This window comes from Cynocephalus volans, chromosome 8 (genome assembly GCF_027409185.1).
Source record: "Cynocephalus volans isolate mCynVol1 chromosome 8, mCynVol1.pri, whole genome shotgun sequence".
Classification (NCBI taxonomy): Eukaryota; Metazoa; Chordata; class Mammalia; order Dermoptera; family Cynocephalidae; genus Cynocephalus; species Cynocephalus volans.
Window position 1 is genome coordinate 106,699,666 of NC_084467.1, and position 27,772 is coordinate 106,727,437.

Genomic DNA, 27,772 nt, shown 5'->3' on the forward strand with positions numbered 1-27,772 from the left:
TCTATAAATTTTGATGTGTAGTGTTTCCATTTTCGTTCAAATTGAGGCTTTTTTGATTTATTGATTGGTAGCCCTTGGAGCAATTCCAGGACTTCTGTGGCCATGAAGGCTCCAGTATAGATGGGATCAATGCGGAGATTCTGCTGCAGTCATGTTAAGGGAGTCTTTGCCAGGTAGTGCTATAAACTGTTCACAGGTTTCACAGAATCTTAATTAGGTGCATATCAGAACTTTTTTTTTTTTTTTTTTTTTTTTTAGAACTTTTTTTAAGAGGGAGGGGACATTGGGAAAATGTAGGTTTTGAAAGAAGCCCTCCAGGTTATCCGACTGCTACCCATACCTTGGGAATCACTAGTTTATACATCTACGCCTATTTCCTGATTCATTTTCTAAAGTGAGAGCCTCAAGATTTCAATTTTGGGTTTCCTTGACCTTTAGCATCTCCCCATGCCTCAGTTTCCTAAAGAGTGGGTTAGTTCTTTAAATAAATGTTTATAGGCTTGTTGAATGTGCCAGGCTCTGTGATTGGTGTCAAGCAGCACTGAGACCATTGTGCAAACAATTATAAAATGCCTCAAAGAGAGATGAGACGTGAGCCCATTATCAATTGGAAGGAGCTGGCCTCTCTTGCTGCATGCAGTCTAACTACCTACCAACTTCTCTACTCAAGGAGTCTGCCCTGTCACATGACTGGGAATGGCTTCTTTCTTTTCCAGGTGTGGAGCCTGAGCCTTTTGAAATTGGAGACCACCTGATTGAGGCTAGTGGGAAACTCCACCTGCTGGATAAGCTGCTGGCATTTCTATATTCTAGGTAGGTAGTAGGTTCACATTTTCTGCTTTGAGTTAGTGACTGTTAAGACCTGAATAATGAGGAAGTCACTGATTTCATGAGACTGAGTCCAGATTTCTATTGTTCAAGACCCTGATTTGTTTTCTACCTTCTCTGTGACTACCCCAATTCCATCCCATCCCAACCCACCCCACAATCATTCTTTCTTTTCCTGAATTCCTACAGCACTTAAAATCCTAATCTAGCACTTGGCAATGCACCACCTTAATCTGTTATCTGGTTAATTGGGGTATGTTAACCATATCTCCAACTATATTATTTGGCTCCACAAGGACAGAGATAACAACAAGCATTTTTTTTATAATTGCTTACTGTACCTTGCATTGAATTGGCACGTAATAAGGGCTCATTTATTTTTGTTGACCTGTGGGGTTTGATTTGAACCCAGGAGGAATTTGGGGGGAACCCTTTTCCAGAGAGATGAGTTGGACATCAGAAATCCAGGTTCAGTTAGTGTTCAGTGGCCTAGTGTCCAGCTTGTACCTGATCCTCCTGGTCACCAGAGGGAAAGAAGTGTCTAGGAAAATCCCAGATTCCCAAGGATTTCAAAGTTGTTCTTTTGGGATGGCTGCCCCACACATGGCCTGAACTAACCTAAAACTTTAGGTTTTGCAAAATTGCTTGACCTTAGGAATGTGCAAGTTAAATAATTGCGTAAGTGTGTTAGAGTTGGATGATGACTCATAAATACCTTCTGTCCAACTTTTTCATTCCACTGATCCAGGAAGTTTTTGTGACTTATTCAAAGTCTACACAGCCAGTAAATGGCAGAGATGAGATTAGAATTGAGGTCCTCAACTTCAAGTTTGATATTTTTTCCACCCATTTGGGGCTAGAGTCTTGAAGGAGTTCTCTGTAATTGTTCCTCTTACAGTTATTTGGAGCTCAGATTATTTTTCATAATGAGAATATTTTGACAGCACTGTGCTTCTTGATACAAATTTAACATAATGGCTGGTAACAAGGGGCTATAGGCTTGACTTCACTCTTGACTTAATCCATCATTGTGCCTGCTTCTTTCTTCTCTCCTCTCCCTATGTGTAAGTTTTCTCATGTATCATGAGAGATGAGACATCACCTGCCTCTTGCTTCTCTAAAGTGATGCTTCTCAGACTTTTCAACCAATATAACTATAGATGAGAGGGTTACGCCCCCACGTAGGGAGTAACTGTAGGTGGCTGACCATAAACTTCAGGGCCTCCAGTTTTAGAGGGTTTTTTTGTGCATTTGAATTTTGCATTTTACTCTTCACATATCTATATTTATTTTGCTATTAAAATGAAAGCTTATATTTCTTTTCATTGAGTAAATGGACATTCCAGAAATAGATGCCTTGATTATTACAGGGCTTCTTATACCCTCTGGTGCATTGACACATGCTCCTGGGAATATCTCTACTCTAGTTTGAACACTACTACTCTGAAGGATACTGCATGGGGAGGTATATTCTTGTACAAAGTGTTTAGAGTTTCTGAGAAAGTCTCTGTAAATTTTATGACATTTATATTTCTACTTCAATATTTCATTTATTTATAAAATTGTAGTCTTTGGTAACTTTTGCCTGAGGGAAACTCACATTAAATACTACTAGAATTGGCAGTTTTTCTTTTTCTTTTTTTTTTGCCAGGGGCCATCGGGTTTTACTTTTCTCCCAAATGACCCAGATGTTGGATATTCTCCAAGACTATATGGATTACAGAGGTGACAGCCCTTGGCCAGTACATTATCTAAGCCTTTTATAGATTTAACTATCAGATAGGTCTATGAAGAGTCATATGGATGTGGGAATATTACAAAGGAAAGCAGTGCAGGAACATTATTCAGACCTAAAAGGAGATTAAAAGTAAAGAGAGTGGAGAGTGGTGTGTGAAGTCAGGTATTAATAGGGCAGAGACACATGGGCAGAAATAAACGCTCATGTTCCCATGTTACGTGGTTTAAAATTATGGGCACTGGAGCAAATGTTGTGGAAATTTTAAGTGTTTTTGAAAATGTATGATAAATAGTTTCAGTGACTAGAACTTTCAGTGACCTGCAACATTCAACTTAACAGTTAAGCACTTATTCCAGATTAATTAAAAAAAAGATGAATATTGAAATTACAGAGATCCCACGAATCAAGTAGGAGAAAGGAAAGATCAATTTTTCCTTTATAGACAATAGGGAATATGAGTTATTACCTGGGAACTCTGTTTAATATATAATAAAATTTATGTGGAGTGATGGGAAAAGGCTGTAACACTGGTTGATCTTGGGCCCAGTGGTGAAGAAGTATCAGCTCCAGACCTTACAATTTAAAAAATTAGTCCAGAAGGGGTCTCTCAGATCCACTTGATGCCTCCTAAGTACTGCAGTATACCTGGTCCAGTGGACACATGCAGAAACAAAAAATGCCATTGGCACATTGAGGAATCCCCAGATGCACAAACACATCTTGAGCTTATAACATCCCTACCCAACATGGGTGCTTGGTGACAGGTGGAGAACCCTAAAGCTTCATTGAAAGGCAGGTGCTGGGCTATCAGGCAGACTCACTCACCTGCTCCCAAGTGCTTGTCTTACTGCTTGTATAAATAAGAATTGTGTCTCAGCAAAATTAGGAACTATCACACAGTGTGGACATTCAGGGTTGTCTGGGAATAGTCAGAACTGAGTATTAACTCCATAAATGCCAAAGACTTCAACTGTATGTATTTAAAAAAAACCCGAGGACTATGCTATGGTAAGTTCTTTGTAAAATAATGAATTGTCCCCCTAAATTTAGATTTTTCCCATGAGATTTGCTTAAAATAGGGGGCATACCTGTACATTGAAAGAGACAAAAGTGGCATTTGGTTTGGGGCTGACTTAATTTTTTATTCCCCAAAGAGTACTTAAAAAGGGTTAAGATTTTTCTGTTTTCTTCCTCTGTGTAAAGGGTACAGCTATGAGCGTGTGGATGGTTCCGTGAGAGGAGAAGAGAGACACCTGGCTATTAAGAACTTTGGACAGCAACCTATTTTTATTTTTCTCCTTAGTACCAGGGCAGGTAGGTCACATAGGCATTGATGAAAGCAGATAAATAAGGAGTGATACAGTACTTTTACATCCCAACCATTAGTACATTTTTCTTTAATTCTCTGAAAGGTGAGATTATTACCAAGCAGTGTGAAAAAAAAAAAAAAAGGGTAATTGAAGTAGCTGACATATTTTATTAAGGTACTGGACTTCTAGCATGGTGCTCTTGTCCATCCAACCTGTCCAAGCTATCATCTCATCAAAGAAGTAAGCCTGAAACCTTGGGTTGTTGGAGAGTAATTCTAACTCGCTTTGATCATTGACCTGGGAATGTCCTGAAAGATTTCTATAATTTCATGGAAAGTTTTATTCACATTTATTGGAGGCAGCACTCCTTCCCAACCATTGGGAAATAAGTTAACAACCTGTCTTCTAGTTGCAGTTTCTCCTTAAGTACCTCTGGAATAATGTTGTAAAATCTTAACAAAAACCTAGTTGTTTAAAAATGTTATTATAATGAAATTGCCAGCTTTTTAGAATTATTTATGTCTTATCTATATATGACTTAAATCATAAGTACAAATATGACATTGGTAGTGCTTTACCAGTTACAGAGTGCTTTCCTATACTTTTAAATAATTTGAAATCAGTTCTTAGAGATGAAATTATTCTCATGTCCCAGAGCAAGCAGCCCTTGAATTAGTTTTGAACTCATAGAATCTTAGTTGCATTATCTTATTTTTTGTAGACTTAAATCTTGATGGAATACATGCAGGAACCCAAAAGTAATGTGTGTCCTCTATTAAAGAGAAATCAGTCTCTGTACAAAAAGAATTTGGCTTTATGTAGAAAGCTTTATTAAGTGCCATGTTCTATAAGGGTATATAAAAGAAGTGTTAGATATAATCCTTGTCTCTAAGGAGATTATTTCACGTGTATGTCCTATTTCCCTAACAAAATTAATAATACAAGATATAATCAGATTCATTTGGCCTCACTCTTTTCTAAGATCATAGACCACACCCTGCATCTCAGCTGTTTATTCATGTGATCGGTTGTCTCAGGGATAGCCTTAGGAGAAACTGGAAGGATCAAAGTGAACACATAATAAGTGATGGGAAAACAATTCCATTTATGCTTTTTTTTTTTTTTTTTTTTTTTTTTTTTTTGTGACTGGTACGGGGATCGCAACCCTTGGCTTGGTGTCTCCCGCACCGTGCTCAGCCACTGAGCGCACCGGCCATCCCTATATAGGATCCGAACTTGTGGCCTTGGCACTCCCAGCGCCGCACTCTCCCGAGTGAGCCACAGGGTCGGCCCCCATTTATGCTTTAATGATTTCATCATCTTCATATTCAGAGAGCAGCATTATGTTTGAAACATCTCTGCTTTTCAATTAATCTCCTTGGAGGACTGGAGTAGATCTTTTAGGGGCTGAAGCAGTCCTGGACATTAGCCTTTTCAAAACACTATCTGTCATGTTTGACATCACATTTTTGTTGTAGTTTTGCAGCATTTTCATTTATTTAACAGGTTTCCCTCCAACTTTCAAATATTTCTGTGATTGAGTCATATTGCCACCAGGTGGCAGTGATAGCTCATGAATGTTCCCAAACAAATATGGATATAGCTTATTTATCAAAATATTACCACTTAGTGACGAAGAAGAGCTGAACTTAGATAACATTAATCCAAGAAGAAGATAATTTTTCTTGTTTCTTTTTTGGCGGCTGACCAGTACAGAGATCCAAACCCTTGACCTTGGTGTTATCAGCACCACGCTATCTAGCTGAGCTAACCAGTCAGCCCAAAAAGAAGACAGTTTTTATGGAGCACCTTTTTAAATAAAATAAGAGGCTGGGAGGTATTTTAGTATAGTGGATAAAAGTACAGGCTCTGGAGCCAGACCATGTGGGACTGAATCCTGGCTTTTTCACCTTCTAGCTGTGTAACCTCAGATAAGTCTCATAACCTTTCTGTGCTTCCATTTCAACATCTATAAAGTGGTGATAAGGGTTAAAAGAGTTAATATATGTAAAGTGTCTAGAACAATGCCTGGCAAGTAGTAAGCAAAGCACAAGTGTAGCTATCATTATTATTAGGTATAATTTAGCATCTCAGTAATAAGTCATTATCATCTCTTTATTTCCACTTTAATTTTAGATGAAGACTTTAATTAGAATAATTAGAATGTTTCTGCCTGACTTGTCTTGAGATGTAGCTTAGAGTCAGTAGTCCTTCTCGAAAGTTAGTCCTTAATTGAAGTTCTTGGAACAAGCCCTTTCAGGCTTGCTTGTTTCAGCAACAAGCTCCAACAACCCTGGCAAGAGGGAGCCCATTTGGTACTTGTTTTCACATTAATCAAAGAGAAGGCTATAATTTGCCTTCATGGTTCTCTTAACTCCTGTAACCCAAGGTACCTCCTCAACCTTTTTCTTACAGCCCTGAGGAAAGATCAGAACTCATTTCATGGAGTGTTCCTGTCTTGCCATGGGTTCTGTTACATTCTCTTTGATTAATGTGAAACAAGTATGGAAAATACTTGCTAAAGTTTTCTCCAGTCAGAGGGAGGTAGTTTCCCACTTTGCTTAGGAGTGTAATATCACTTTCTCTTCTAATTAACTTGTGTCAGGGATCTTACTACCTAGTTGTAACTTGCAATTCACGTGAAGTGCTTTTCTCTTAATGCCCACAGCAGACCTCTCTCCTATTTAGAGCTGTTTTCTGAAAAATCATGTGTCCTTTTTGACAGGCTGTTCTAGCAAAATCCAATCAAGCTTTTTAAACAGAAGAGATGTAAAATGGCTTCACGGCACTAACTTAAGTATTCACATTTGCTACTTACCCCTGTTCCCTTCATTCTGTTACATTCAGTAATTAAATTTTGCCAAGCCAGGCAATATTTCCAAGTCAGGTAGCACTTCCAGCCACTACAGGGTCCTGGAGTTCGGGATGGGGGTGTCCATTTGAAGGATGAAACCGATTGTTTTGACCAATTTCAGTTTATCAGCGTGACCCACTCTAGCACTGTGTGTTTATTTTCTAGTTCCTTGTCTGTGTGCTGCTGATTGCATTTCTTTTGGCATTGTTTTCAGGTGGAGTTGGCATGAACTTAACAGCAGCAGATACAGTTATTTTTGTTGACAGTGATTTTAATCCACAGAATGACTTGCAAGCAGCTGCCAGGGCTCACCGAATTGGCCAGAACAAGTGAGTGATACAAGCACCAGCGTTTTTCCATTTCCTTGGCTTGCTCAGCAGCAATTCTGGGTTGGGGAGGAAGGTAAAGAATGTAGTCTTGGTGACAGTCCAATTGGGAGTCAAGAAACTACTAGGCTTTAGCCAAGCTTTGCTGTTGACACCTAGCATTGCCCTGGGTGGGTCACATTATCAGTCCACACTTTGTTAAAAAGAGCAAAATCAAATTGTGAAAAGGTTAGAAAGAACCTTGAGAAGTTATTTAATTCATCTTTTTTCAGTTAGGGTTTAACTCAGTTTAAAGATGGGCGTATGGAGTTATGGAGCTAAGCTAAAATGATAGGTAATACCTGAGGATAATTTAGATCCACCAGAGGTTTTTCCTTGACCACAGACAAGGAATCCCAGTTACGGGCACCTCATCATCCTTTCCTTGACTCGTGGAAAGGTTCAGAAAGAATTTGAGGCCAGATCTTTGTAAGAGATGCTCAGGTCCAAAATAAACAGTCTCCTATTAATTGTGCCCTGAACATGGTATTGGGTTTTGTTTCCTTTTCGGTGTATTTACCTTGCATGCCTTTGCCCAGCTTTGCAGCCTCTTATATCACACTACTCTCGTTCAACTTATGTGCAGGTCTGTCAAAGTCATTCGGCTGATTGGCCGAGACACTGTGGAGGAAATAGTATATAGGAAAGCAGCCTCCAAACTGCAGCTCACCAGCATGATCGTAGAAGGAGGCCACTTTACTCTGGGAGCTCAGAAACCTTCGGCCGATGCTGACCTCCAGGTATAATAGATTGTTCTTCACTTTAGAATGTATCATGATTTTTAGTCAGTGCTCTCTGTGGTTGAGAATGTAAGTGAAAAGAACTAGTGTTAACCACCCACTCTCCCCAGCTACACATTTGTTCCCTGGCCTAATTCATGCCTGCCATAGTATCTACTGCATGCAAGGTTTGCTGTAGGATTTGAAGATGGATATGATACATAAAGGCAGTAGAACATGGAATAAAGGGGATGGGCTTTGAGCGATCTAACTTGCATTCATATCCAAGCCTCATCACTTATTGGCTTTGTGGCTTTGAGCAGATGTCTTAACCTCTTGCATCTACTCTGCTTTTGCTTTTCTAAAAATGAGGATACCACTAGTTACTTCAGAGGGCTGTTAAGAGAATTAGATAAAGAACTCAGCGTAATCAATAACAATTAATTCCATGCCTGCTTCTTAATCCCAGACCCTTTGATCAGCAACTTACATTACTTCGTACTCAGAGGAGGGCGAAAGAGATCAGGAATTCAAAATTATGCCATAGGAAAAAGGGGTGAAAGAACTAGAGTAGTTTGCTTAAAGAAGAGAATATTGGATGGGAGTCAAATGCTGGTTTGGAAAATTTTAGCAAAAGCTGTCTTTTGGAGAGGACTTAGAGTTATTCTACAGCAGCTCTTGGGTTAAAATTAGAACCCGTATTATAATATATTATGGATCCTTTGCTTTTGCCCCAGGGATGAGGGGCTGGATTCAGAGAGACCAACTCTTAGGATACTAGAAAGATCCAGGCATGAAGTGAGTAGTAAACGTCTGACAAGGGCAGTAGCTGTGGGAGGGTCTGGTGTGGGGAATACTGCAGAAGAAACGACATGAGTTTAGAGGTGGGTAGCTAGGGAAACAGAAAATTCAAAGATGGTTGTAAGGTTTTAAACCTGGATGATGAGGAGAATAGAAATTAGGAAGATAGGAAGTAGGGCAGAATTTTAGGAAGATAAAGATAATTCAGACTTTAGTCCACAGAGTTTTGCAGCAAAAATACAACATAAACATAAACCTTTGTTAGAGGAAGACTCAGAGACAAAAGAAAAGAATTTCATTAGCAGAAATTTGCAAGAGAGACCAGCCTTTAGAAGAACTAGCTTATCATATAAAAAATACAAAAGTTATTTAAAAGGTGAAAAAGTACTATAAGCAGGGTTACCAATTTTACAATTAGTCTGAGCATGGGTTAAAAACCAGCAGTCTTCTCACCTGGTTAGCATATCCACAAAGGCTGCTGGGCACACTGGGAAACACGTAGACATCCCCCATGCCATGGGGCCAAATACTAGTGAGAACATAGACTACTGGCTGTTTGAGAGGGGTTTTGTCAGACTTTCTACCTAGCTTATGGTTATTGGAAAGTTATGTTCTGGTTCTAATGTTTGAATTATCTCTTCCTCATCCAGACTATGTGAGTTATTTGTGGTTGCCAAAAACATAAGCCCAATGCCCTTGTCTCAAAGGAAAGCAGGGGATTTTTTTTTTTTTTAAATACAAAATAACCAGTAGTAAAAGATGTGGTTCTGGTTTGTTAAATGTAAGCAGTGTGGAGTTCTGAAGTCCTGAAAGAGGGAAGCAGGTTCATTATCCTGCAGGGAGAACACAATAGAAACAGAAGGCAGATGTAGATGTGGTGAACATTAATTGAGTGCTTACTGTGTGCTATCTATAGTCTGAGGTGCTCTTTTCCAATTGTTTTGGTGAATAATAACAACAGAACAAGGTAGGCACTATCTTCCCTTAAGTAATTTGCCCAAGGTCATTCAGATTTAGAACTTCAATCCAAGCACACTCTACCTCCAATCACATGCCTTTAATTACTGTAATACATTGCTTCTCATAGAAGCACATGTAGTTAGTTCCTTAATGACTAACACACATCGCAAGTGAGTGATAATGAGGGAAAGTCAGGAGGCAGGCATCAATACAAAGGGCTTGAAGGGAGAATCCAGTGTGGATTAATTCTTATCCTAAATAGTTGGGTTTCTTCTATTTTTGGTACCAGCTGCCAAAGCCATTTGTCTTGGTCATGTATACTAAGGTTAAACATAAATACGAGGGTGCTTCAAAAAGTTCATAGAAAGATTTGTATTATCTTTTAATTCAGTTTTCCACGAACTTTTTGAAGTAACCTCTAGTATATCCAGTTGTGTTCATGCTTGGAAGTAGCAAGTAAAAACCAGGAAAAATTAAGCTTTTTGGGTGGTTCCTACAGCCATGGGGAATAGGCCGAGGTTAGGTACCCTCGAGAGGGATAAGGGAAGAGAAGCGGGATAGTGCAGTGCCAGAGGAATATCCAGAAAGATTCAAATTGAGAAATGGCCTTGGGGTCTGGTGATCAGGAGTTGTCACTGGTCTTTGCGAAGGTGGTTTCCATAGAGCACTGTGTGACAAAGGAAAGGAGTCAGTTTATGGTAGAGGTAAAATACCCAGTGTAGCCTTTCCTTTCTAAGAAGTTTGGCAGTGAAGAGGTAGGAGCGTAGCCAACAGGGTCTCTGACTTGTCATGTGGCTGCTGGGAATGCCTGTGAAAAAGTCAGTGAGAGGTGCTATAGAAAATGTATGAGATTACTGTTCTTCAAAAAAAAAAAAAAAAGAAAAGAAATTGGAGCCTTAAATTTTTAATTGTTGTTATGGAGAACTGTCTTACTCAATAGCTCTAATCATCATTTATTACCTCTCTGCTTACCCATCATCCAGCTATTGAAATGCCCTGGTTGGTATCATCTTCAATGGAGAGAGGAGAAAGGCTGTCTGTCCGTCAGGGAAGGAATGTGCCTGGTGTCATCAAGCCACTTAGCAAATCACCAGTATGCTGACATTTGTTTTCATGAGAACTAACTGGCCTTTTTTGTTTTGTTCATTCAAGTTGAGTGAGATACTCAAATTTGGTTTGGATAAATTGCTGTCCTCTGAGGGGAGTACCATAGATGAAATAGACCTGGAGTCCATCCTGGGAGAAACAGAAGATGGCCAGTGGATCTCCGATGCCTTGCCTGCAGCAGGAGAAGGGAGCAGAGAGCAGGAGGAAGGAAGTGAGTTGGGGGTTACAGCAGAGCAGATGGCACAGCTGCCCCAAGCTGGAAAATCCTGGATACTGCTCCCTGGGACATCTTCTCCCTATGCAGCCCTGATGTCACCCTGGGCACACTGTTTAAGACTTGCTTTGTCTAAGAGTTCTTCCCAGATGAACTAGAAATTTGTCTGGCTATTTCCTTTGTAGCTGAACTTTAAACCAAAATCATGATGTTAATGCTTTGGTAGTATCAATCTCAAGGATTTGAATTTGCACCTTTCCTCCCTTGGTTGCAAGCATCTTCTTTTTTTTTTTTTTTTGTCTTTTTCGTGACCGGCACTCAGCCAGTGAGTGCACCGGCCATTCCTATATAGGATCCGAACCCGCGGCGGGAGCGTCGCCGCGCTGCCAGCGCAGCACGCTACCGAGTGCGCCACAGGCTCGGCCCGCAAGCATCTTCTTTGTTGATTAGTAAAACCTGTTATCCATAGTATGGTGCTTTGCAAATAGCGATTCCTCTTCTAAATAGTAGAATGATTTCTTTTTAAATTACAGCTAATATTGACTGAGCATTTTCTGTGTGTTCATCAATAGCGTAGACAGTGTCTTTAAGCCTGTTTCCATCTACTCTGCGATACCCTATGAGGTGTAGGAAATGATTTTGTCTTTCTCTTAGTTTTTTTTTGGTCAACTTTTGTCTTTTTTCCCCCTTTCCTATTCTGAATGTTTGAATTTTTGATTCGAAGTATTTTTTCATACACTAGCTTTGTGTGGATGTTCCCTGACATCTCATGGTTATTTTGAAATGACTTTCTTTTCCTGTACCAGCGGCAATGAGGATTACGGCTTCAGATGACAGGCTTCCTAAGTCTTATTAGGCTTCTTGATTCACGAGTACCTTCTTCAGCTGATGCAGAGAACTGCAGCTTCTTTACTAGATGGTGCCTCCTTGTTTTGGTGAGGAGTGGGGTTGGCATGACCTCTGATTTTGTGATTCTCTTTTGTTTCTGTAGGAAAGTGAATTTCCATCACTTGCTTTCTTCTTTCCCTTTACCGCAAAACTGTCAAGGGGTATCTTCCCCTTCTAACTAGTCTTTCTCCCCATGAAACAGTGCCTTCCCAAATTTCTGGCTGCATGTATTGTCTAGTCCCTTCCTTTCAGTCCCTTTGTAGCCACTGCTCTGATCCATCCACCAGGTCTCAGACCTGTCCTCATTATTTTCCCATTTAGAGTATGACCTTCTTATTCGGGGGCAAATTGTATCTGATGCTGCCAGAACCCCACTGCCCTCTCTTCTGTGCCGTCTCTGCCTGACTCTCCACTCTAGTGTGGCCTTTGGAGCTGGTTCACCTGGCTTTGAATGTTCATTTCTCTCCTTATCTGAAAATTGAAGTTTATAGTATTTTCTGATTCTTAGTTTTATAGTGGGCATGTGTTAGGGGTGGTTTTGTTATCTTTGTTGATCTACATGATTTTTATAGGATACGTGGAGAAATTGGGATTTAGGCAGCTGGCTTATTTTACAGGACACTGCTCTTTGACTTTTCTCATATTTTATCTAAAATTCTTTACAGTAGTCTCCCATTTATATTCTTCAAGAACTCTTTCTTGTCCTCTGCTTGTTGTTTTAATTGTATCCTGTTCTCATTTCAAGGACATAGTAACCTCTCTGAGGACATTTATTATAGCTTTTTAAAATGTATTCCAGGGAGGATAGTTATTTTATCTTTTTAAAAAGTCTTCCTCTGCCTGCTGCATTGTCTCTTTTCTCCAATCGTTTCTCCTTCTTTCTCTTCTTTTTTTTCAAATATACTTATGTATTTTTTAACATTGGCTGGTAAGATTATATGTATTTATTGTGTACAACATGATGCCTGGAAGCACATCCACAGTGTGGAATGGTTAAATCTAGCTAATTAACCGTGAGAGGTGACGCATATGTCATCGTTTGGTTATCCATTTTGAGGACACTTCACTTCCACTCTCCTAACATTTCTCTATAGAGAAATGGTGACATTAACTATAGTCACCATCATTCCTCTACTTTTTTGGAAATTTGTTTTGGAATCTCTTCTGGGTATTTTTCCTGAAATGTCTAGTGTCCTCTGGCTGTCTGGTCACATGTGCCGGGGAGGGGCAGCTCTGTCATGCACAGGTGTATGGGCCTGTGGGCCTTATTCCAGCATTCTCCATTGGGGAGCCAGCTGAGGGAGTCTTCCCAGATGTCCATATTTGAAGTCTTTTCACTGGGCCACTCATTTTCTCTGTAGACGACTTCTCTAATATTTCTCTTAGAAGAGGTAGGGGTTGGAGAAAACCTGGTTACTCAGATGGAATCACATTTAAAAAACAGGCCAAGTCAAGAATTCATGGCACTCGCATTACTTGATATGCAGATCTCCTCTCAGATCTCCCCCACCTTGTGGTACGCTGCACTTGTGGGTCATAGGCTTTTGGAGGATTGAGAGGGTCTCTCGTCTCACAGTCACCCCTTAGCCAGGCACCTGCGTTTTGCTTACACAGCTCTTCTTTATCTGTTGTTATCCCTCCAACCACTTCTCATTTGCCAAAGTTATTGAACTATTTCATCCATTATTGCTTCATACCTCTTTTTTTAAATTCCTTTTTTGTCATTAGTTGTTTCAGTTAAAGAGAAGAAATAGACGCATGTGATCATATTTTAAAGTTATATTTTGATTACGTTAAATACCAAAGCTTGCACCCATTTCTGCACACCTAGATTAATTTCAGCTTATTTTCCTAATGTTTACCAGAACAAAATAAAATTGTGCTGTTTTCCAAAAAGATCATTACATTTCTCAGTCAGTCCAACTGCCTGAAGAAATTATTTTTTTTCAGGCCAACTGCCAGAAAAAATTCTCCAGTTGTAATAAAATTTGGAATTTTCTCTTTGATTTTTGGGTATAGATTCCCTCTATGGTAGGTGGTTCTACTAGTAGGACACTAGGCTTGTGTGGGCTTCAACCTCCTATTGGCTGGAGAGCAAAGACAGGAGCACAATTAAAAATAATATAGACGAATACAAAAGACTAGTAATTAAAACAGCCCCAATTAAAATTAAACTTAAAACAGGGTTGCTTTATCTTGAATGCCAGAGTTTCTTAAAAGCGTGTTTATAACTTGAGAATTGCATGTGGTGTGAAGCTGCATATGTTGATCATACTTGACACTTCTCAGTTCTTTTTCTTTTTTTCCACTTGTTGATAGAGCACCTCATTGAAAGCCCCTGCTGATTTAATTAGCAAATGCCATTAGAATTACAGTTGGTTAGATTTGGGTACAAGTGTGAAGCAATTGGTCTCTTGAGAAGGAAAATGTTTTGCTTTCATACTCTCTAGGGAAAACTTACTTATAGCTGATATCATAATGCTGTGAAAATACATTATTTGGTAACATGTGCTATTAAATGTGCTTCACTTTTGAATCATTATCTCACCTTTCTGTGATTGCTAGTCTTGACTGGTCATGACTTCTCTTTATCACTTGACCTTGGCAGATTACCCAGTCTCATTGAGCTTTTGCGTTCTCATCTGTAAAATGGTGCTATTAATGTTTCCTTTACTCTTTTACATACTTGCAAAAATCAAATGTGATAATAGATGCGAAAGTGCTCTGATAATTTTAAGTACAATTCAAAATTACACTATTGTCCTTATTGTTATTACCATAATTATTTGCTAGCCCGTTATCCCTCCAACTTTCTATAGACACAGTAATATACTGAAAAGAGCACATTGGCCTTAGAGTCAGAAAATCCTGCCTTCATCATTTATTAGCAGTGAGAATTGGGAAGTCCCTTACTCCCTGTGTGAGCCTCAATTTCCCCTTTTATAAATGGGGTTAGTTATACCAGGATTATAGGGAGGATCATGACAATGCTTCATGAGATCTGTAAAGAATATTGTAAATCCAAGCAATCATTTTTGTGATTTTTCATTTTCTCATAGATTTGTTACTTGTTCCTTTTAATATTACAGAAAAGGCAGAAAAAGAAAAGGAGTATTAACTGTGTTTGGAATAGAAAAGTATAGATTTTATTAGGTGATCCTATTGTCAGTGAGATTTGTGCTGCAGAATGGTTGTGGAATGAATGAGTGATGAGTGATCAAGACTCAGCAGGGTGGATGGATCCAGCAGACATCTAAGGATGGACCAAAAGGGCTTTAAGCCATGCTCTCTTCTTTGAAAAGCAAATGTATGGGATCCCCACGTAGAACCCGAACTCATCAGTGTCAGTGGAATGGGAAATGAAGTACCTTCATTACAACATGGTCTTAGCCCATTTGGAATACAGGCTGTTCTCTTATTCACCCTCGTTATTGCTTTGGATGGCACTAATCCTTTTTGTTTTTTTAGTATCTAACATTTCTCTCTTTGTGTTTTGTGTTCTTAGAAAACCATATGTACTTATTTGAAGGTAAAGATTATTCTAAAGAGCCTAGTAAGGAAGACAGAAAATCATTTGAACACCTGGTGAATCTTCAGAAAACCCTTTTGGAGAAAACAAGTCAAGAGGGCCGGTCACTCCGAAATAAAGGCAGTGTAAGAACTATTACTTTATGTAAAGGAAGAAATTCTTCCAAACCATCACCCTCACAGAACAAAAAATGATATTGGGATCATTTTTTTCTCTTAGCATGATTTGTTAAGAAATAAATAAATGTTTGTTGAAATGTAAGTATACTTACCTGTACCCTGGTATAAAAACTATGTAAAAAGTTGGCATAAAAAATCTTAACAAGGAGAGTATACTATACAGTTTAATGCAGGTGAAAGCACCCTGACTATCTAAGCCACCCCTAAAGGGATCACTATATTACACTAAAATACCATGTCCTGCTGTGGATAATTGTGGCCCTTTGTCATTAAGAGAGAATGGCAATCATAAATGATGTATGTTATGATTGCAGTGGTTGGCACTTGATAGGTGCTCATTAAATGCTAGTGATCGTAAAGATAATCATGATGTTGCAGTATTCTGTTTAAAAAAGAATTATTATATGTTATAGAAAGATTTCCATTAAAAATGATTAAACTTAAAGAGGCATCCTGCAGGATATGCTTTCAATCAAGGAAAAAAAGTTACTTTTCTGAAGTATCTTATTCCTAATGCAATGGATTGAAATGACTGTACCAACCATGCCGATACTCTGGTTAAGTTTATAGCACAATATCCTGGTCACCGAGTCTATGAGATGTGTAATATGCACAATCAGTTGAAGAGTCTTGTCACCAGTTCCCACCACACATGGTGGCATGAGATGCGATGTTTCGTGGAATATTAAGCATGTTGCTTCTATACAGGGTGTGCTGTAGGGGTGAATGAACTCACGGAGGAACAGGCAGTTCCTTACCTTCCTGGTTATGCATCTTGTTCTTCCTACAGGTTCTTATTCCAGGCCTTGTGGAGGGGTCTACCAAAAGGAAGCGGATTCTGAGCCCAGAAGAGCTGGAGGACAGACAGAAGAAAAGACAAGAAGCAGCAGCCAAGAGAAAGAGACTACTAGAGGAAAAGAAGAGGCAGAAGGAAGAAGCTGAATATGAGAAAAAGTATGTCTGTATTATTAACCAAGCTGAGGGTCACAGTTGGTAAAGGAGCCACAGGTGTACCTGAGACCCCAGTGGAAGAACACTTTAGAAATACGGAAAACTTCTGTAAAGCTGGTGGTTCCTACTGTTAACAGAATACCTTTTTAAAGATTAAACTTTAACTTTAATATTAGTCTACTTAAGTAAAAAGTTCTAAGTGCCTAAGGCAGAGAAGATGCATTCTGTTGAAACAATAAAATTTTATTATAACTGTCTGACAAAGAGTAGATTATTTGAATAGTCCCTTTTAGTCATGTTCTTAAAAACAGGGACATTTGGTGGATGCTCATTATTGAAGTGTAGTCAGGAGGCAGCTAGGCTAATCAGTAAGACTTGTTTATTTACAAATAAGCAGAAATCTTCAAACAGGGTGAGTTTCTAATTGCCGTTATTGTTTGTGAACAGCAGTACAAAATGTGTTCCAAGGGAAATTGTGAGAGGCGGGTTAATTTCCTTTTCTCTCTGGCCTGTTGTGGAAGGATGGCCTGGTGGGAGTCCAACAATTACCAGTCCTTCTGCCTGCCCTCGGAGGAGAGCGAGCCAGAGGATGCAGAGGACGGGGAGGATGCGACTTCTGCAGAGTTGTGCTGTGAACACCCAGACTCCACCTCCATCAATTACGTCAGCGGTGACGTCACCCACCCCCAGGCTGGCGCGGAGGACGCCCTCGTTGTGCACTGCGTGGGTACGAGAAGTGGTGTGGACCGGGGGTGGGTGCCTCGGTCTTTACAGTGCCAAGAACTGGGGAGGATGAGGCAGAGCTCTGATTTACGGGGGATGGTCCCAGTGTAGAATCGTGTGGTTCAAAAAGCGTGAATTTTAGCATCAGGAGACGTGGATTTGACTCTTGGCTCTTTTACCTAGCTGAGTTACGCAACCTCTCTGAGCCTCAACTTCTTATCCATTTAATGGGATGCTGTCTGCCTTATCCTCTGCACGAGGTTTTTAAGAGGGTGAGATGAGGAAACACTTAGACAAAGGAATCCTTTGAGGAAAAGCAAAACTCCAAGCATGTTCCCTCTCGAGACTATTACTTCCTCTGCCTGGAACCCTCTTTCCCCAAGTAGCCACATCAGGCATTGTTCAAATGCCTGCTTCTCAAAGAGGTCTTCCTTGACTTCTCATATAAAGCAGACCCCATCTCCACCTCTGTTATTCTCTGTCCTCTTTCTACTCTATTTTCCTTTATTATGCAAATCACCACCTGGCATATAACATGTATTCATTTGTTTGACTGTCTCATTGAATGAGAAAATAAGGTTTTTAGGAGCAGGAAAATTTTGTCTGCTGCTATATATCCCTGGTGCCTAGAGCAATGCCTGACTTGTAATAAATGCTAACAGGTGTTTGCAGTGTGAAGAAAGGCATGACCGTAAAGTGGGAGTTGTGTGCTGCTGTGTTGCCAGTGCTTCACCTCACTCCGTATCATGTTCCGTCTACTTTCCATCCTTCCTCACCTCCAGTGGTTACAGATGCACCACAGAGCTTTTGCTCATTCAGAACGCTAATTTTTGAGCTGCTTTCCTATTATGATGGCCAGGTGTATCTTCCAGAAAACCTAAACTTATTTGGGAAGTCCAACCTATGATGTCCTGAGGTGATCATACATTTTTTTCTTTCCTTTGAGAAGTCATTCTTCCACAAGCCTATTTTGTGTCCCTTTGTTTTTCTAAATTGTGGACTGGACTTTGCCTCCTATAGATGAAAATGTTTTCTTTCTTCTGTCAGATGACTCTGGCCACTGGGGAAGAGGAGGTTTATTCACAGCTCTGGAAAAACGATCAACTGAGCCAAGAAAAATATATGAGCTGGCTGGGAGAATGAAAGGTAAGACACACAGCAGAGGGAAGGGTGAGGGGGGAATAAGACAGGAGAGGACACTAAGATAGTATCATGTGGGTTAAAAAGCTCTAGCTAAGGAGTCAGAAGAACTGGTTGGGGACTGAACTCTGTCATCAATAAGTTGGTGGTTATGTGACTTTGAGGCAGTCCCTTACCTTCCTGTGCCTGTTTTTTCATCTGTAATTTGCAAATAACACTTGTTCTGCCTACCTTATGGGACTACAGGGAGGGTAATGAATGTACAAGTATTTTGAAAACTGTCAGTCCTGCATGCATGTTTTTAGAAAAAAGTATTGGAATGAGGATCATTTCATTGTTTAACCAACTCACCCCGTCTTCATAAGGGAATATCTCATGAAAATGTCAGAGACCTGTGAGAGAGAAATCAGACACATCATTAAAATGCTAACAGGAGTTCAGGTTTGTTGCTGAGGGGAAGTAGGGTGTATCATGAGGCCAGCACAGCCTGCAGTACAACACTCCCTGGAAACAGCAATTTGGGGCCAGAGGAGCTTGGAAGGCTGAATGGTGTTGTCCCTTGGCATAGAAAAGGGAAAGGGGCACTGCCTTTTACATGCAGAAATCACAGTGGTAAAAGGAGTAAAATTATTAACGTGATTATTTCCTGGGGTTGTTGAGAGGTTAAAGGACCTTGTCCAATAGAGAAGGGCCCCCCAGATTTTTTAGAGATTGGTTTTTCCTAATTCTTCTGCCCAGTCTTCTAGGATACAAAGGGATATAAGGACTTGGAGTAAATACTCTTATTAGTAAAACAAATTACTGAAAGAAGGGTTTAATGTGTGTTGAAATAGTCAGCCCAAATTTAGATTCAGATTGGGCAGCTGGAAAAGCAGAGAATCCAGGAAAGGCCAGAGCTAGAGGTGCAGACTGAAGAGTCCCTGTTTGAGTCCTTGCTAGAAACCAAGCGAGAGATAAGATGGAGACACGAGAGGGCAAAGAACAGAGCATGGAAAACACCTCCACTTAGGAGCTGAGGCAGGAGGAAGAGACAGAAGGAATTGTCAGAAAAATAAGGAAACCTTCAGAGTGTGGTATTTTGAGGGACAAGGGAGGAGAGGATGTCAAACAGGCAAAGTGGTCCACAGCGTCAGACTCTGAAGTGAGGTGAGAATGGGGAAAGCTGCTGGATTTGACCCAAGGTCCATCACATGACCTTGGAGCACTTTGAGTAGAGTGTGAAGACTAAAACCTGGTTGCACAGACTTAAGGCAAAAGTGGTCAGTAAAGAAATGGAGATGGGAGTGTGCAGCTTGATCTGATGAAGGAATGAAATGAGGTGCAGCAGAGTACATGAAACTGGGCTAGAATTCCCAGGGAAGGCATCACGGAGGTGGTGAAAGTTACCTTGGGCCTGAAAAGATGGGTTGAATTTGAATTGGTTGAGAGAAATGGCAAGAGGATCCCTCACCTTGTCTCGTTCATTTTGGTATCCCCACAACACCTACCATTTGCAGTGCATGGATACTGAAGAACCCAAGCAGTTACATAGTGCAGGTGTTTGAAGGACGGTGCATAGGCCAGGCAGGCCAGAGGAGAGGACTCAGGTCGAGGAATAGAGAAGAGTTAGATTTTAAAGGCAGGTGTGGAGCACATCATAGAAGAGAATTGGGGAAATAGGCTTGTCCAGGGAGATGCCATTCTAAGCAGGACCTTATTTAATGGGTAATGGCTATCATTTGGGAGAGTTGATCAGAAGAACGGGATAGCATAGCCAGTGTTTTAGAATGACTTAAAAGATAGGAGTGTGCAGGATATTCATCACTTTTGTTTAAACAAAAAGTTCAAACTAGGTTATGTAAAGCTATAGAATTAGGGCCGGCCCCGTGGCTCACTCGCGAGAGTGCGGTGCTGGTAGCACCAGGCTGCAGGTTCGGATCCTATGTAGGGATGGCTGATGCGCTCACTGGCTGAGCATGGTGCAGAAAACACTGTGCCGAGGGTTGCGATCCCCTTATCAGTCAAAAAAAAAAAAAAAGAACTAAATTAGCACGTTTATCTGGAGCATCAGTTTTATTTTATTTGGAAGGTAGGAAAATAGACCTATATAGTAGAATGCAGTATTTAAATGACTTAAGACAAACAGAGACCTCCAAAGGAATTTCAAGCTCATAATGCTTCTCCCTGCAGCCCCCCACATTCCTCTGGGTTTTGTTCACTCTTCGATTTCTACAGGAGTACCTTGTTGGTAACGTTTGAGGAGCACTGAGTTAAGAGATCACAAAAATTCAGGAGTGAAGCAGGAGAGTACCTGGCCAAGGTGGTGACTGAAGGCAGGAGAGTGAGAAAGGGCTACTATGAAGGATTCTGAAGGAAGGTGGGGTTCAGAACCTAATTGGATTTGGGAAAGGCATTGTATAAGGAGGATTCAGATTAGACCCTTCAGTGGTCTCAGCCCTAAGTGAACTTAATGTTCTTTGTATTGCTTTTTTATTTTACCGCAGACTTGAGTTTGGGAGGTGTCCTTTTATTTCCTATTGATGATAAAGAGTCGAGAAACAAAGGGCAAGATTTGGTAAGTGAAAAAAACTACATCTGATAGCAGAACTAAACTCTGGCTCACATACATCAGCTTCTCTGGAAACCTCTCCTGCCCCCATTGGCCTCTACGGTAGTATATTCGTTTGCTGGGGCTGCCATATACAGTAACACATACTGGGTGGCACAAACAACAGAAATTTATTTCCTCACAGTTCTGGAGGCTAGAAGTCCAAGATCAAGGTGTCAGCAGGTTTGGTGTCTCCTGGGGCTTCTCTCCTCAGCTTGTAGATGGCCACATTCTCGCTGTGTCCTTGTATGGTCTTTCCTCTCTGCCTGCACATCCCTTGTGTCTTTCGGTGTGTCCAAATTTCTCTTCTAAGGACACCAGATTGGATTAGGCCCCACCCTAACAACCTCATTTTAACTTCATTACCTTTTTAAAGACCTTCATTTTGAGGGTGCAGGCTTCAATATATGAGTTTGGGGGAATACAGTTCAGCCCATAACAAGCAGCTGGGGCCACCCCCTCCAGTGCACGTCCTCTCTCCCCTCCATCTGTCAGTCCCTGGAGCTCTGTCCTCTACTTCCTTGTTCCCTCCACCCGCCCAGATGGCCGGCCCCTCCTCAGCAGGGGGATGCTTATTTTGTCTTTTTATCCTCAGTACCCCACACAGTACTAGTTCATAGGAAATGTACAGTAAACATTTACTGAATGAATAAGCAAACATGGCTCAAAACTCTGAGGGTATCCTCATTTCTTATATAAAAAGTTCTGTAACATTGTGTTTTTTAGCCAGCCATAAGCAGAGGAGAAGAACCAATCCATATTTCCTCTGCCCACATCAGAATCCTCCTTTTGCATCTTAAGTATGTCTCATTGCCTGTCATTTGGAATCCCTGTAATGAATTTTATTTATCACACCTACGTTACTTTCTTCAGGGCCTGAACTCATATCCAAATTTTGAGTGAAATATTATTGACTTAGAAAAGAAGAAATTTAGAAACCAGGCTGAAAAAAAGGCTCATTGTCTTGAGGTTGGCAGTCTGTGTGGCTAACAGCAGAGTGATTTCTGTTTGTTTAGTCATTCATTCAGTAATTTCTAAAATGCTAGAAAAAAAATTAGAACACCACAATGTCTATACCTAAGAAGCTAAGAACCCACTGAATCAAGAAAACTGTTTACAGTGAGAAGAACAGCATGTCTCTGGTGTGACTGTAGTGATATTAGTCCCAGAAGCTCCCTTGACACTCTCCAGCTCTACCCCACTTAGGTTAGGACAGGGTGGGCCACATTTGGCATTTTGTCCTCATGGGAGTTGTTCGAACAGAGATGGAATGACTGCTTGTCCTGCGGGCTGTGCAGCTGACTTAAGCATCGGTTACAGGCCTGGAATACAATCCTTCTTACTTCTAAAATTCTGAAAAATTCTTTCTTTACCCTTGAGAGCATTTAGAAAGTATATGTTTTGGACTCTGGTTTTAACGTATCTTAAAAAGAAGAAAAGCCTCTGTAAAGTTACCACAAAATAAGACAGAACAATTGTGATGGGCGTGGAGTCACACATTTAGTAGGACGCTGCTGATCAGGCAGAGCATGCAAAGAGATGGAAGCAAAGCCCAGGTGACCTGCAAAGGGCTGTGTCCCCTTCATGAGCAGGTCACTTAGTTGACAGTGTCACCGTCTCATGTTACATCACTTAATGGTGGTTCTTCCCAGCTAGCTTTGATTGTGGCTCAGCACCGTGATCGTGCCAATGTGCTGTCTGGCATTAAGATGACAGCCCTAGAAGAGGGCCTGAAGAAGATATTTATAGCAGCAAAGAAAAAGAAAGGTAAGCTCTCCACCCGTGCTCAGAAATAGATGAATTTCTGTTTCTAGGCACGTGATGTGACTTTTGGAGGAATGTGGGAAATGTCAAGACCCCATTCAATATGCATGGTAAAGATAAACGACAGAAGTAACAACCACATCTTCTTGTATGTGTGTGACCCTTTTTCCTTTCCAGATCACTTTTTTATTCTTTATCTGTGTGGACCATCTCCATCCACTGGGTATTTTTTGTCACAAATTTTACAGATGAGGAAGCAGAGGACTAGAGATGAAGTAACTTGGTCATGTGCAGTTGGGAAATGAGGTTTATTATATCTCCCCTTGGAGAGTCACAGTCTACAATGACAAATAGTTCTCTACTGAAAAAAGTTTAGTTTGTTTCCAAACCCTGTGTTTCTCAGAGTTTGTTGAATTGTTTGGCTTGTTAGAGAATCTGTGTATTTTAATTATGACTTCACCAGTCATATTCTATTTCCTTTGTACCTACTTATTTCCAGAACCCATGGGTCCTGTGTTCAATGGAATAATATATTTTCTACCTATTACAATTCTTCCACAGAATATTTTTGATATTGTAATTATATGCTTTGAATGGGACAGCCAATAAATATTTTCTCCTGTGTATATTTTATACCGATCAATGAATTTTTGCTAAGTAAAGACATCATGATCTATACTTTTCTTTTTAATAGCAAGTGTTCATCTTCCACGCATCGGACACGCCACGAAAGGTTTTAATTGGTATGGTACTGAGCGACTTATTCGGAAACATTTGGCTGCAAAAGGCATCCCAACTTACATGTATCCTTTTGTGCTCTTAATAGCATGTTCTACCCACTCAAGAGAGAAACTGTTGCGTTTGTGGCATTACTATTTAACCCAAGGCCAGGTTGTCCTTGCCACATTCTTCACTCTGTCCCTCTTCAATGAGACAAACACCAAAAAGCACTTTCTAACTTGTATGAATCCAATATATGAATATACAGCCAAGGAGATAAATACACCCACGTATTCACAGATGGCAGCAGATAGATTAAAAGATATACAAAGGGAGGAGTTAATTGAACAGTTGCCGTTTGGAAACATATTATATCTTGTTCACATCATCACTTCTCTAGAGATCCTTCCAGTTTGTGGACCAAGGCCTAATTCTAAAAACTTCACTCTGTTCACTAAAATAAACAACTAAGCAAACAAATAGGTGAACTATTTTATTTCTGAACTTTGATACATTCTTGAAAGGCAGTGTGGAATTCATTTTGACCAGTAAGTTCTAATCTACGTTAGCTAGAGTAGTATTTTCTTCTAATGACCTCCTTGCTATATTAAGTTAGCATTGTTTGAACTATTATACTGAATTCAAAATCATTAGAAGAAGCTGAATTGACCCCCTAGTGCTATAATCATACAGAAACTTCACCTTTTTTCTTAGATATTTACTGAAATTAATTCACTCAGTGATGGTCTTCAAGATATTTTTACATCACTACAAAATCTTAGTAGAAAAGGCATGTTTTACAGGCTTGCACAATTCAAGCAGTATCAGAAAGGTTTTAGTACATCAGATAACAACGGTAATACTTAGAACTAACAATATTGGAAGTATTTATGATATGGTGAAAGGGAATTAAGGTATACTACCTCTGGAGTGGTTATTTCAATAATTCCTCAACTAGAGAATTAATAGTTTAGTTAAAGTTGATTTTAGAGTGATAAAATATATCTTCCTTGATCATCCTTGTCAGATATTACTTTCCTAGAAGCAAGAGTGCTGTCCTTCATCCACAGTCCTCCTCCTTCTCAAGACAAATGGGGCCTTAACCAGTGGCCCAGCATCAGATCCAGTCTTCAGCAACTAGCTAATAAGACGTTTGCCCAGGGCTACTGATATATAGAGTATTTCAAAGAGGAATCTGGTGGGCCTCTGAGATGGTCTATTTTCTGAATTCTAACTTTATTTTCCTGAATGTGTTACTCCGGTACCTGCAGTACAGGGACGCACAACTCATTTGGGGAAGCCCTTTGGCCTCAGTTTACACAGCTATTTGCATAATAAATTTTCTACCTCTAATAGTGGTATTGCTTTCTTTTCCCTGTATCTAGTTTTCTTCCCCTCCACCAGGCTGGTTTCTTTACAGAGGGAAAGTCTGTATGGATTAAGGAGATATGAAAGGTAACGGAACAGAGCGGCTCTGGGAGATGGAAGCACCTTCAGCCTTCTCAGTTGAGAAGACAGGCCTTGGGGGCAGAGGCCAAGAAGTGAGATTCTTGATCCAGGCAAGTGCAGCGCCTCCTGCCCTTCTATCTGCACTGCTCAGCATCAGGATCTGGAAGAAAACACTGGTTTAGAGGCCTGTCAAATGTGACTTCAGAAAAACCAGAGGATCTCCTTTCCTACCCACCAAATCCAGTTTAGCTTCAAGAAATAAGGGAATTAAGAAGATGGCACAAAGCCAGCACAGAATGGCTGGTGGTATTGGGGAGGGCAGGGGACCAAGAACTGCCGGAGGAGGAGTCATGTGGGGAATACTGTGTAACTCATAGCTTTTCACACTTTTGTGTGTGAAATCTCAGTCTTGGATGACTATCCAACCAGCCTAATTTCTGCTGCTTTGAGGCCTTCAGAACCCATGGTGCTGTAGAGGCTTCAGCAGCCTCTGCCCTGGGTCCTTGAAGCAGGGAAGCCTGGCTACTGGGGGGCTCAGAGCCAGGGACTTGGCCTTCTACGGAGGTTGGTACCTTTAGCACTGGGTTTTACTGTTCCATTTGATGCCCTCTCTACAGATTCACCCTTCAACAATTTAGCATCCGTGCTGAAGACCTCTTAGACCCTAAATTCTTGATTCCTTAATTTTTTTCTCCTAAAACTCCCTGCATTGATTTTATCTCCCTACCGTCTACTACTCTTCCTGCCAGCCCTTAATGCATAAGTTATTATAACAACTTTAACATCCTGATCTGCATCTTGAGTCTCTCCTTCAGCTAGAAGCAGAATTGGAACTACAAACAGGGAGACTATAGTGAAACCTCACATAATGCACAGGTAAGTTGTGCCTTTCAGAAGCAGCCAAAGTACAAATAGATGGGATATTAGCAAATACAAAGAAACTTGATTAAGCTCTGTGCAAAAGCTGTGGGTCCTCCTGGACAGCTGTATTCATTTCTGACAGCGGAGTGCACAGGGCTAGCTGGGGATGTTTGAACATCTGAGAGAAGCATCATAGTAGGGAACCCACTCCCAAAGGGAGCATAGCTGACCTTTTCAGGGGCACAGTTCTTTTTGGGGGGGAGAGAGGCTTCTTTTCTACCCTCCACTGTCTACTGTGCTCCAGCCATATGGGATTTTCCTCTGGATGGAGGCTTTGGGCCATGAAGCTCTGTCTCCCGGTGAGCTGGGCAGACAACACAGGAGGAGATCAGAAAACACAGGTAATTCATTCTCCGTCTAACGTGGAGTCACCTCTCAGTGGTAGCCCCCTGCCTTGCCTACCCACCTCTCTTAACTCTTCAGAGTCAGAAGCACAGCCCTACTGCATCTCTGGAAATCTTTCCTGTCTTTTGTAATCCCTTCACTCTTCCCCATCAGAGAGGTGTCATCCTCTGGGAAGGAAGAATGAGAGAAGCTGCCTACTCCATTTATCCCAAAGGTTTGTTCTGTTTCTTCTGCACACTGTTGATGCCATCTAGCTGTCCCCTCTAAGGAGGGGGCCAAGAGGACAATATGAGATTTTATTCACTGATGAGCTTCTGTGGACTAGCTTGCGTCCTAAACATCAGCATAAAAACTCTTGCTTATTGAGACAGTGAGGAACTTAAGACTATTGAAATTTTTCTGTATGTTCAATCTCATATTTGACTTTGAATAAACTTTCTTTTACCCTGTAACAAGCCTTCAACTCAACTTCTCTTTTATTTTTTGCCCATTAATCTAAACTACATTCTATTAATTAGCCCTCTTCAAATATAGCTTGAATCAGCCATTTGAGAGCCCTAAACCATCTCTAGGCCAATGTGTTTTCTGTATTTTTCTGTCTACTAAACTGAAGTATAAAGTCACTCTAGCATTACTTAACTTCTACCATAATCTGCCTCATTTCCCAGAGACATCTGCAGTTTCTCACTAGGTCCTTGGCTTGTGCTAGTGCTTCTCCCTGACTCCACTAAGCCCCTTCCCCAGCCCCTGTCATCCCCTATCAAATCTAGGCTTCTTTAAGAATCCAGAAAAAGGCATTTACTACATTCCCACCAAAATAATCTCTCTGTGCTACCAAATGACCATGGGTTTACAGCACATGCTTTGTTGCACCTTCTGTTACACTCATTGGTATATTTACTTAACCCTTGCCTAGATGCTAAGGTCTTTGAGAAAGATTATTTCTCATTTATTTTTTATATTACACAAAGCAATTAGTAGGCACTCAGATATTTGTTGAATTGAAATGGTATGGGAATAAGTGGCTATCAGTTTTGGGAAAAGTATTAGACTTCCACTGTGTATCATAAACTCCAGATGGCTTAAGTATTTAAATATAAAACTTGAGAATATAAGAAACAGCTTGTCATTTTTATGGTGTCTGACTAGCAACAGCCCTTTCAAGCTTCTCCCAACTTCTCACTAAAATACCAATGACATTAAGGCAAAGACTCAACCACACTGAAAATACATGGCTAACCAAACAAATGCCAGAATATGATAGGAAATGACACTAGCTATCATGCAAAGTTGAACTGAGATGTCATTTTAGGAAACAAAGATTGCTGGCCCTTGGCTCCTGTCTCAAGACCCTGGGTGGCTGGCTCCCTTGCTTGCCTGGTTGTGGGCATGGGTGGGGCTTGAGGCCCAGAGCCCCCATATCTCAGGACCCTGCCCCGAGATTTTTCGTGTTTCTGGTATTACTTCTTAAATTCCATGCTTCTGTTTTTAGTTCCTCCTGGGCTGATTTTGGAGGAAGGAGCCCATGTTAATTTGACATGTTAGCAGGAACTAGAATGTCCTACTTTTGGTTCAGATTGCTTAGAACGTGCAGTTCATGAAAACAAAATAAAAGCCATTTTGAGGATTTGGTCTTACAGTAAAAGCAATGAGAAGCCACTGAAACTTTCAGACTTTATT

The 27,772-nt window shown here is 40.6% G+C and overlaps 1 protein-coding gene across 1 annotated transcript in view; it reads left to right on the forward strand.

Annotated features, from left to right (window-relative positions):
• The window catches only part of CHD1L (chromodomain helicase DNA binding protein 1 like), a 44,965-nt gene extending 20,249 nt beyond the window's left edge, over positions 1-24,716 (forward strand). Inside the window, exons 10-23 of the mRNA XM_063106225.1 lie at positions 717-813; positions 2,480-2,553; positions 3,770-3,880; positions 6,945-7,059; positions 7,682-7,835; positions 10,728-10,893; positions 15,290-15,438; positions 16,283-16,446; positions 16,965-17,170; positions 18,214-18,312; positions 20,790-20,860; positions 22,546-22,660; positions 23,352-23,460; positions 24,405-24,716. Coding sequence (XP_062962295.1) covers positions 717-813; positions 2,480-2,553; positions 3,770-3,880; positions 6,945-7,059; positions 7,682-7,835; positions 10,728-10,893; positions 15,290-15,438; positions 16,283-16,446; positions 16,965-17,170; positions 18,214-18,312; positions 20,790-20,860; positions 22,546-22,660; positions 23,352-23,460; positions 24,405-24,480 — 1,706 coding nt within the window. The 3' untranslated portion in view covers positions 24,481-24,716. The remainder of the gene's footprint in view (positions 1-716; positions 814-2,479; positions 2,554-3,769; positions 3,881-6,944; positions 7,060-7,681; positions 7,836-10,727; positions 10,894-15,289; positions 15,439-16,282; positions 16,447-16,964; positions 17,171-18,213; positions 18,313-20,789; positions 20,861-22,545; positions 22,661-23,351; positions 23,461-24,404) is intronic.
• Positions 24,717-27,772: the final 3,056 nt, after the last annotated feature.